General features: G+C 49.0%; 1 protein-coding gene across 1 annotated transcript; it reads left to right on the top strand.

Moving 5' to 3' along the window:
• The first annotated feature begins 698 nt into the window (after positions 1-698).
• HSP90AA1 (heat shock protein 90 alpha family class A member 1) lies at positions 699-7,774 on the top strand. The gene is made up of 11 exons (XM_079309916.1): positions 699-926; positions 2,610-2,768; positions 2,862-3,228; positions 3,708-3,841; positions 4,281-4,589; positions 4,908-5,073; positions 5,334-5,524; positions 5,654-5,801; positions 6,152-6,420; positions 6,543-6,876; positions 7,025-7,774. Exons 2-11 carry the CDS (start codon positions 2,610-2,612, stop codon positions 7,132-7,134), a joined length of 2,187 nt encoding a protein of 728 aa, XP_079166042.1. The 5' UTR covers positions 699-926; the 3' UTR covers positions 7,135-7,774.
• Positions 7,775-11,151: the final 3,377 nt, after the last annotated feature.

Here is an 11,151-nt window from a genome sequence, read left to right as displayed (position 1 = left end):
ACGCACTCGTACCCTGCACACCCGCACCCTCACACACTTGCACCCTGCACACCCGCACCCTCACACATTTGCACAGTCACGCACTCGTACCCTGCACACCCGCACCCTCACACACTTGCACCCTCACACACCCGCACCCTCACACACCCGCACCCTGCACACCCGCACCCTCACACACCCGCACAGTCACGCACTCGTACCCTGCACACCCGCACCCTCACACACCCGCATCCCTGCGCTCCCACACAGCCGCACGCCGGCGCACCGGCCACGCAGCAAAGACTTCAGCACGGCGACTGAGAGGGTGGCTGCACCCCAGCCCTGGGCCGTTCCCGGCAGGAGTCAGGGGGCACCCCGCATTTTCCAGGCCCTTCCCTGCGGCTCCGCGGAGGCAGGAGCAGGATGGAGGAGACCTCGGGTGGGGGGGAGAAGAGACCCCGCCCCATTCTAGGACGTTCGGAGCAGGGCTCGGCAGCGAGTGACGTCATCTAGCACCCGAGCAACCACCCCGGGCCCCGCCCCGCGCGGCCCCGCGCATGCGCTCGCCTCCTTCCTGCTTCCCCCGCCTCCCCCGATTCTCGGCCCAGCCAATCGCTGGAGGCGCAGCGGGGCAGGGCGGGGGGAGCGCGCGCGCTCGCGCCCATTCAGCCGGCGGCCCCGCGGCTCCTGTCGCGGACGGCTGCGATTGGCTGCGAGCGGCGCGGCCCCGCCCCTCGGCCGGCTGGTTCCGCCCCCGCCTCGCGGCCCCCTCCCCGCGCCCCCCCTCGCCGGCGGTGAAGGTTCCCGATGGTTCTGGAAGGAGGCGGATCCCGCCGTATATAAATCGGGCGGGCTGTGGGGAGCGCGCACTAGTGAGGCTAGAGCGGAGCGTGAGAGCTGTGTCACAGCGTGAGCGAGGAGAGCAGCAGCCCCTTCCCCCTGCCAAGGTGAGCGGCGGAGGCGGCAGCCGGCGCAGGATCGGTGCAGGGAGTGTTTTCCCACCGAATCCCGGGGCTCGGTGGCTGGGGCACGGGGCTCGTGTCTGGAATTGCGTGGGGGGTGGGGGTGGGGTGTGCTGCAGGAGCCGCGTGGCGCAGGTCATACTTCGATCTGCGCTGCTTTAGATCCTTGGCAAGGTGATCGCGACTTATGATCTGGGTGCGGCTAAAAGGGAGACCGGTGTGGCTGATTCTGAAGCCAGTTTATTAAATCCGCGTCCTTACAGGAATAGCAGTGGGAGTGGGGATAGCGAGCAGCTCCTTGGGGGGTTTTGGTATCGCAGCGGAGCGGGGAGCGTAGGTGGCGGTCAGGGAAGGCTGTTCTGTCCCGGCTGCAGCTGCAGCGCCGCCTCCGCCTTGCAGCGTGCCCGGGAGGGCTGAGCGGGCTCAGCCGGGCACGCTCCAGTGCGGAGGTAGCGGGTGGCCGGAGATCCGCTCTCAATGAATGGGCAACCAGCCATGAGAGTGCAAGATGGAGGAGCTGCGGTGTGGGGGAGCGCCGGACCGGGCGGGGGCGAGAGGGGGGAAAAGGAAAAGGAATGGGGAGCAGGAGAAAAGGAGCGGTGGCGATGAGGGAATAAAGAGGTGGCAGAGGGAGAAAGAACTGAATAGTGAAAGAGTGGGGGAAGGAGCGGGGCCGGAGGAAAGGAGCAGAGTGCTAGCGGGGAAGGGAGGGGGGGGGGCTGCAGGAAGGAAGGAGTGGGAGAAAAGCGGAATGTAGGAGGGAAAGAACGGGGGATGGGGAGAAGAAGGAGCGGCGTGAAGGGGCAGAGCGGGGGCAAGGCGGTGAGGCCAGGAGCGGGCTCGGGGGCTGCTCCTCTCCGCAGCGCTTGGGGGGTGGGGAATGCGCGGGCGGGAGGGGGGGGCAGGGAAGGCTCTGGCAGTTTCTAGAACGTCTGTCGGTGCCGGCGGGCGCCGCCAGGGGGCGCTGCGCCGCCGCTCCCGCCCGCGGGCTCGGGGGCGCGGCCCGGGCGGGGGGAGCGGGGCCGGGCCCGGGCCGGCGCCCTTAGCGCAGCATCCGAGCGGGGCTGTGCTGGGACAAACCTCTGGCGGGCCAAATCTGCGTCCCTGAGGCTTGGCTCCCGCAGTGGTGGGGGTGGCGGGGACAAACGGGGGCAGCAAGGTACGCGGTGAAGGACGAGTATTGATCAGTGTAAATGTTTGTCCGGAGAAACGGGTCTGGCTGAGCAGTGTCGGTACATAATTGAGAGTTGTGCACAGTGTTGGCTGCTGGGGCTGGTGGCTGTGTATGCAAAGCAAATAGATGGATGGTGATAAGAGGGAAATAACCCAAATAGATACTTTAGGTATTTCTGTGAAAAGGGAAAACAAAAGTACCATATCAATCTGTAAACTAAGGAAGGGGAGAGAAACAGTTCTGTGAAGTAAAGTGAGCGTAAAGCAAACCTGTAGTTAAAGTCTGGTAATCTGTTTTCTGCATTTGTTAAAACTTCTGCATGGATGCAGCTGGAAATAAGATCTGAGGAGGATTTTTTTTATATGTGTGTGTTCCGCTGGTGCTGAAAGCACGTGGTCAACTTGATCTCAGAATGCCATTGTCACTGCCTGCAGGAGGATATGTTAGCTAAGCTGTTGCGGATGGAATTTCAGCTCCTCCCTCTTCTTTCACAGATGCCGGAAGCTGTGCAAACTCAGGACCAACCAATGGAGGAGGAGGTGGAGACCTTTGCCTTTCAGGCTGAGATTGCTCAGTTGATGTCTCTGATCATCAACACTTTCTACTCCAATAAGGAAATCTTCCTCCGTGAGCTGATCTCCAATTCCTCTGATGTAAGTACCAAAGCTAGTGTGGTTAATTGTGACAATTACTAAAATTTTCTAGGAATAGTCAGGAAATGTTAAAGCCTGTCTTTTCTTTTACAGGCTCTGGATAAGATCAGATATGAAAGCTTGACTGACCCAAGCAAGCTGGATTCTGGAAAAGAGCTGAAAATTAACCTGATTCCAAACAAGCATGATCGCACTCTAACCATTGTGGATACTGGCATTGGGATGACCAAAGCTGACCTGGTCAACAACCTTGGTACCATTGCCAAGTCTGGCACCAAGGCTTTCATGGAAGCCCTGCAGGCAGGGGCTGATATCTCCATGATTGGTCAGTTCGGTGTTGGCTTCTACTCTGCCTACCTGGTTGCAGAAAAGGTGACAGTGATCACCAAGCACAACGATGATGAGCAGTATGCTTGGGAGTCCTCAGCTGGAGGGTCCTTCACTGTCAGACTGGATAATGGTGAGTGCTCAATGACGGTTTTTAAAGATATTTGGCAGTGCTATATAGTCTTCCTTGGAAGATACACAAGGTAAAAAGAATTCAAGTGATGTGTCACATCAGGCATAGGTCCAGGTCATCTTGTTGTTGCAGCTGGCATAGTTTGATATATGTGGAATGCCCAGGTAAATGGTGCATTAAGCATTCCAAGTTTACACATTGGAAAATACTTCAAGACACTGACAATTCAGTATGCAGAGTCTTTGAAGACTCAGAACAGAGTAGGAAGCATCTCTTGAAGCTTGTTGGAAATACATGCATAGTACAGTGAACTTCAGAAAGTGTAACCTAGTGTAAGCAGTGTAACCTATTTCTATACACAGAAACTTCATTGTGGTGCTAGTAGTGAAAAAATGGCTGATAGAGCAGTGTGTTTTCAAAGAGTTAATCACTAAGTCTGCTCTGCTGCAGCTAAGTAAAACATGTGAACTCCATTCTAGGTGAACCTCTGGGCCGTGGAACAAAAGTCATCCTGCATCTTAAAGAAGATCAAACTGAATACCTGGAAGAGCGGCGGATCAAGGAAATCGTGAAGAAGCACTCTCAGTTCATTGGCTACCCAATTACACTCTTTGTACGTACCTTACTTGAAATGCTAAATAAGTATTACCACCTTCACAAGTGAGAGTTAGTGTAAGGAGGAACAGTCTGTTCATTTGGTTAGTTAACAGTTCTTTCAGATACTGCATGGGGGAAGCTGTATTTCACAGAACTAGGCTAAGAAAAAGGATGTTTTCCAAGCCAGTAGTGTCTGTCTCCAAACTTAATTAATTTTAGTGTATCGTTAGGAGTCATTCAGTGTAACAAAACTGAACGCTAAAGACTTAGCTCATAGCATGTGGAAACACCACCACTTGTGTCAGCACTCACAGTGAGAGTCCTTGGAGTGTAGGAGGGAGAGCTTGATGTTTGTGAAGTTTCTGGCTTTGTGAGGGCTGCAAGGGACAAGTTAGAACTAAATTTAGAACTAAATTTACAGCTTTTGCAATTGAAATACTGATGCTGTTTTGTAGGTGGAGAAGGAGCGTGATAAGGAGGTGAGTGATGATGAGGCTGAGGAAAAGGAAGAGGAAAAAGAAGAGAAGGAGGAAAAAACAGAAGACAAACCAGAGATTGAGGATGTTGGTTCTGATGAAGAAGAAGAGAAGAAAGATGGAGACAAGAAAAAGAAGAAGAAGATTAAGGAGAAGTACATTGATCAGGAGGAACTCAATAAGACCAAGCCCATTTGGACCAGGAACCCAGATGACATAACCAATGAGGAATACGGAGAATTCTACAAGAGTCTGACTAATGACTGGGAAGACCATCTGGCTGTGAAAGTAAGTTTCTATCTCACGACACGGCTACAGATGTTCTGTACATAGATAAACATATATGACATGCAGCACTGGTGCTATAAGGCTGCTTAACATGCTGCTGTGATCCCATTGTGCATTGGTGTAAATAATCTGGATTGAATCTGCAATCAGGAAGTGCAGGTGTCTTCCCAGTTAGAGTTTCATTACCATGTCTAATTAAATAAGAACTAGGCTACATATACAGAAATGCATTAGGTTTGTAATTTGTCACTGAAAAGGTTTTGTTATCACAGTGGAACCATGCAGGTAGACTCATACTGTGATCTTGCTTTCTCACAGCACTTCTCTGTGGAAGGACAGCTGGAATTCAGGGCTCTCCTGTTTGTCCCACGGCGTGCACCCTTTGATCTGTTTGAGAACAGGAAGAAGAAGAACAACATCAAACTGTATGTGCGCAGAGTTTTCATCATGGACAACTGTGAGGAACTGATCCCTGAATATCTGAGTGAGTATAATTGCGGGGAAAGTGTTCTCTGAACAGAAGAATTGTTTAGCTATTCTGTAGTTTCCTTTTGTATGTAAAGAAATTCAGAGGGGGGAAGGTTTCAGTTCTAAGGAGTTGTTAGGCATTTAAAAGTATTGCTTAGTTGATGTTCACTAGAGTTCTATAGAAAGAAATTCTTACGATTTGTGGTGAGCCAGAGCCATGTGTAGGTAGAGTGACTGGTAGTATTTGAGACTAACAAAGGTAATTCTGTTCTGCAGATTTCATGAGAGGTGTGGTAGACTCTGAGGATTTACCTCTGAATATTTCTCGTGAGATGCTGCAGCAAAGCAAGATCCTGAAAGTGATCCGGAAGAACTTGGTGAAGAAGTGCTTGGAACTTTTCACTGAGCTGGCTGAAGACAAGGAGAATTACAAGAAGTTCTATGAGCAGTTCTCCAAGAACATCAAGGTTTGTAGTCTTTCTGCTGAGCAGGTGCTGATACTTGCAGATTGTTGTTGTGCTTGAGCTACTAAACTATCACAGTTCAGTATTGACCCAAAGGAATCACTTACTGATTTTTCTTCCTACTTTTTGTAGCTTGGCATCCACGAGGACTCGCAGAACCGCAAGAAGCTCTCAGAGTTGCTGAGGTACTACACATCAGCATCTGGTGATGAAATGGTTTCTCTGAAGGATTACTGCACTCGGATGAAGGAAAACCAGAAGCATGTCTACTACATTACTGGTGAGTTGGGACCTGAAATACCAGAAATGCCTGCACTCTGTATGTAGGTTTACCTTCTGGGGGATTTATATATGCTGTTACAGGGCTCCCAGTTTCCTTGCTTGGCAGGAATGGGAAGCATTTTTTACCTGGGATTCCAGGAAATGCAAATTTGCTCCCAAATCAGTTTTGAGTATTAGATGCTGCAGTGTCAGGTTAAAAAGCTTGAGTGTCTTTGGGCTGTCAGTGCTCCTTTCTCTGTCTTGTGGTTGGGACATGAAGCAGCACAGCTGTTGCACAGGCTGTGCAGAAACTGAGCAAGCTGCTGTTCGTGCTGAGACTCATCTCTGGGTGGTGTTCCTTGTTTGCAGGTGAAACAAAGGATCAGGTGGCCAACTCTGCTTTTGTGGAGCGTCTCCGCAAGCATGGCCTGGAAGTGATCTACATGATCGAGCCCATTGATGAATACTGTGTGCAGCAGCTGAAGGAATTCGAGGGCAAGACTCTGGTTTCTGTAACAAAAGAGGGTTTGGAGCTTCCAGAAGATGAGGAAGAGAAAAAGAAACAGGAGGAGAAGAAAGCAAAGTTTGAAAATCTTTGCAAGATAATGAAAGATATCCTTGAAAAGAAAGTAGAAAAGGTAAACATAGTACTTGGTTTATCTGTGTGTGAAAATGCAATCTAAAATGAAATTAGGGTAAATCCAGTTGCACTTGCTGAAATGCTTAAATTGCAAACTTGTGCTTTGTATTCCTTCTGCAGGTTGTTGTGTCCAATCGTTTAGTTACTTCCCCATGCTGCATTGTAACAAGTACATATGGCTGGACTGCCAACATGGAGAGGATCATGAAAGCCCAGGCATTAAGGGACAACTCCACAATGGGATACATGGCAGCAAAGAAACACCTGGAGATCAATCCTGATCATTCCATCATCGAGACACTGAGGCAGAAAGCAGAGGCTGATAAGAATGACAAGTCTGTGAAGGATCTTGTCATCTTGCTGTATGAGACAGCACTCCTGTCCTCTGGCTTCAGCTTAGAAGACCCTCAGACACATGCCAACCGCATTTACAGAATGATCAAACTTGGCCTGGGTAAGTTGCCAAATCTCTCCTGGCTCCAGCAAACTTGGGGTGTATTGTCTTGGGAGTGTGGAAAATGAACCCCTGGGGTGGTTGAAGTGCTGTAGAGATGAAAGGTTTGTTGTGCTGTCAGCATTAATGGGGTGTGTTTCCTCCACAGGCATTGATGAAGATGACACTGCTGCAGAAGAAGCCAGTCCAGCAGTCACTGAGGAGATGCCACCTCTTGAAGGAGATGATGACACATCACGCATGGAGGAGGTGGATTAAACCAGTTTACAGGAACTCATGAATGTTTCCTTGGCTAATATGAATAAGTTATATTTTGTATATTATGAATGTTACCTGCCAAAAAAAAATCTTTGACACTTTGTCTGCATTCCCTCTTTATATTTATTTTCAAAGATGTTATACCTTTATTTTTGTTACATTGCTTTTTCAGCTGATGTGAGATACAAATGCCATTGAGGGAATATTTTCTTTAACACTGTACAACCCTAAACAGGCAAGTTAAGGAGTAGTTATTTTTGTCTGTATTAGCTGGTTGCAGGTGGCAGGGTTTTTGACTTATTCTTAATTGCCAGAAATGCGGAAAGAAGTAACAAAGATGGGAAGACATCAGGGTGTTGTTCAAGTTCGTTTAGTGTTCCACAGCTCTTCAACTCCTAAGTGTCTAACATACAGTACCTAGTAACTAGGTATCTAGGAGAGCTGAATCTTTTGGGGAAGCTTTAATCCTTCTGCTCCTAACAAGGTCTTGATGTTTAAAGTTGTTTTTTATACTGTTCAAGGATTCTGGATTGCACTCTACCATAGAATAGAATCCACTGTAAATCTCTATTGTGACTTATGCAACTCTGCATGTACAGTTCAAACCTAGAACTGTAAGAATAAAAGTGTTAAGAATTGAGCTGTGTCTCTGACTTGTCTGTTCACACTGAAACAAAACTGCTCTGCCCATCCTGATCCTGAGCTCCAGCTGCTGCTGTGCTGCATGTATAATGAATAGGGTATGCTTGGTGATCCCAGTACAAACCAGTGCTGCACCAGAGCAGGAAGGGTCTCTGGAAGTGATCTGCTCCAAGTTGGGGTATAATGCATGTGCATGTTTCAGCAAGTGTTGTGAAGTCTGGGTGAATGGTGGTGCTGGGAGGTGATGCAGGGCTTTTACCTGAGTTGCTGGTTATATTCCACACAGCCTGCTAGGGAACTACTTGGTTGTGCAGTGCTCTGTACTCCTTGCCATTTGTCTTGGACTAGCAAAGAGAAATTCTTCGTAATGGCTCCATCCAGCACCTTGCCCTTGGTGCCTGTTGAGTGCTCTTTTATTGACTTCAGGCAGATTATATTTGGTATTCACAATGGCTTAAATAGTACATAAATTACTCATATCATACGTAAAACACAACTCCTAGCTGTATTTTGCAAATACCTAAAGTTGGTTTTGCTGCAAGCTAGTTAAAGTAACTTGGGACAACTTGTGGCTCTGACAGGAGACCTTCATGGCAAAGCAGCACTCTGGGGACAGGGAGAGGTGACTTGACTCCCTGTTCCATGGATACACTGCAAGTGAGGAATTCAAGCTGGTGCTCCTACGTGTCAATTCAGTAGGCAGAGGTGCTCACATGGTTCCAAATCCCAAGAAGATGGGGTATGAAAATAACAGCTTCAATGCTGCTCACACAATTGGCAAAGGCTGCATGTGAGTGGAGCATTTGTCTTCCACACCTCATATTCTCTATATTAACATGAAATGTTCAAAATAAATTATGGTTACTCTATAAAAGTCTGCAGAAGAGACTCTGCCTGAATATCAATGAAAGAAGCATTGTCAGAGCAAGGACATCATTTCCTTGGTGTGGTTCCCTCCAGCCCTGCCTGGGCACTGTGAGATGCACTTTGAACTCATCTCTCTGTGCCTTGGCAGGAGCTGTTTGCTCACCATGGGTGAGACATCTGTGTTCCATCAGCACCCTCACACTGCTGGATATGACAAACATAGCATCGTGCCACATGCAGAGAGGGAGTTAGTTTCTAATGTGTGCACCAGTACTGACTTTTAGTTTGGTGTATGGGTGACAGAAGCAATGATCAAGATAAAAAGGCTTCCTTCTGTGATGTTCAGGAGAGCAGACTTCAGAAAGCTTTAGGGGATTGCTTCAAGACCTCAGTGTCAAAAAACCTGATTCAATAGTATTGTATCAAAACTAAGAGATTCCAAGGTATGCATGACTTGTGACTAAAATCTAGTTTACAATATATTCCATAATGTGTAAAAAATGATTAAAATATCTTCCAATTGCTAAGACTAGGATTTAAAATTTACTGTTACAATGCTAAAGATTTTTTTCACTTGTCTTGAAGTGAAGTGAAATCTAATTTATGTCTAAGAGCATAATTCAGGTGAAGCTTACAGGTTATCTCCAGTGTTTCTTGCTGTGAGAACATGCTGGGTGTTTTTGAGCAGCCAGACCATAAGAAAGCCTGGACTCAAGGGAAATCAGAGCTTGCTGGGGCTGGCACAAGTTCTGTGCAGGGCCAAGAGTGACGAGGAGAGGCAGAGCACTGAGCAGTGGGAAATGCTGGGTATGAGCCTGGAAGGAGCATTGCTGCACCTCTGTGACCCGTGGGCCACCTCCCCGTCCACACTGCAGCCACAGGGCTCAGCCATGGCCTCCTGTGTGCTCTGGGCAGTGACACCCGAGATGTCCTTGGAATTCTGGTGTGACTGTAGCTGCTGCCCAGCCCTGCCCACCAGGGCACAGGAGCAGGTGTGCTGTGCTGTGGGAGCTCGGGCTCTGCTCACCCAACCAATCCATGGAGCCCCGGGCCTTGCTGCTGACAGCTGCTGCCTGTAAAGAATCACTCGCTAATTTTGGGCAGGTTTTGTGGGAGTAAGGACTCCCAGCCCTGTATTTGGGTGAAGCATCGTTTGTGCTCATTCAGCTCAGCTGGTGCTGCAGGCACTAACAGCCTCCTTAGCTCCCAGTTCAATGGTGGGAGGTGCTATGGGGTGCTGTGTTTTGAAAATGGTTGGAGATTCTGGAGAGGGAGTAATCAGATGAGTCTGGGTAGAGAAGGTAAGGAGATGAAAAGGCAGGTGTCCAGGAAAAAAGATGTGTAAGCAACGAGGTCTAGCTCAGCTGGAGGCAGAAGTGGGGTGAAGTCTTATGGGGCTTTTAAGCTGCTCCTGGTACAGCTGCTGTCACTGTCATCCCCACTGGGACTTTCTCCTGATGCCTCTTTAGAGCAACAACCCACTGCTGGCTTTAGAGTGAGATGTTTTGCTGAGGTTTTTATACAGTAGTGCCTTCTGCACTGTGCAGAAGGATGCAAGAAAGCTAGCTAGGAAAAAGATAATGGGAAGGAATTTGATTTAGAAAAAAGTAAAAATATTTCCTCATTCCCTATAAAAAGAACAAGAAAAAAGGGAATAGAGATGTGGCTTTTAAAGGATCAAATCAGATCTGCTTCTTTGTGAAAGGCAGACCTGATCTGTAGCTCTCCAGTAACTGAAAAAATACTGTTCCTGGTACTGAAAACCAGTAAAATTGTTGTGTTGGATTGTGATTAAGAAGGATGCTCAGCTACAACTGTCCCTGTGCTACAGGGGAGATGATTGCTCTGGCAAATCACAGGAACAAACATCTTGGATCACCCTGGCAGTCTCTGGGGGCTCCCCTTGAGTGCTGAGCCTGAGGGGCTGTGAAGGAAATGGGGCTCCAGAAAACAAACTGCTGGGAGCAGAGGGAAGTGTCACATCCTTGGCCACCAGGCCTTGCAAACCAGATGTGTATGCATATGTGTGCTTTAAAATACATATTTATATATGCGTGTGTGTATTTTATATGCACACTTGGGAAATGTACTGACTAAAGGAGTGCAGGCCCCCCAGACAGCGCTGCCGCAGAGCAGCCTTGCAATAGCACAAAGAGCTTTTCTTCGCGGGAGGATTTCACTGCGGAGTTTTCTTGCTTAATTCCCTTTTTTTGGAAGGAGCAGTTCCCCAGGTGGAGGAGGTTGAGCGGGGCTGTTGAGGGTGTGGGCCCGGCCCATAAAGCCGGAGAGGCGGGAGGGGCTGGGCCCGGGATGGCATCGGCTGGGAGGCGGCGGAGGAGGCGGCGGGAGCCCGGGCAGGGTTCGGGATGGGGATGGCTATGGATATGGATATGGCTATGGATATGGATATGGCTATGGATATGGATACGGATACGGGGGTGTAGAAGGGGAGGGGATGGGGAATGGGGACGGGCATGTGGAAGGGAGGGAACGAGCCCCTGTAACGGA

Source organism: Erithacus rubecula, assembly GCF_903797595.1.
Source record: "Erithacus rubecula genome assembly, chromosome: 6".
Taxonomy (NCBI): Eukaryota; Metazoa; Chordata; class Aves; order Passeriformes; family Muscicapidae; genus Erithacus; species Erithacus rubecula.
Note: the sequence above shows the minus strand (reverse complement) of the source record. Positions and strands in the feature narration are given on the sequence as shown.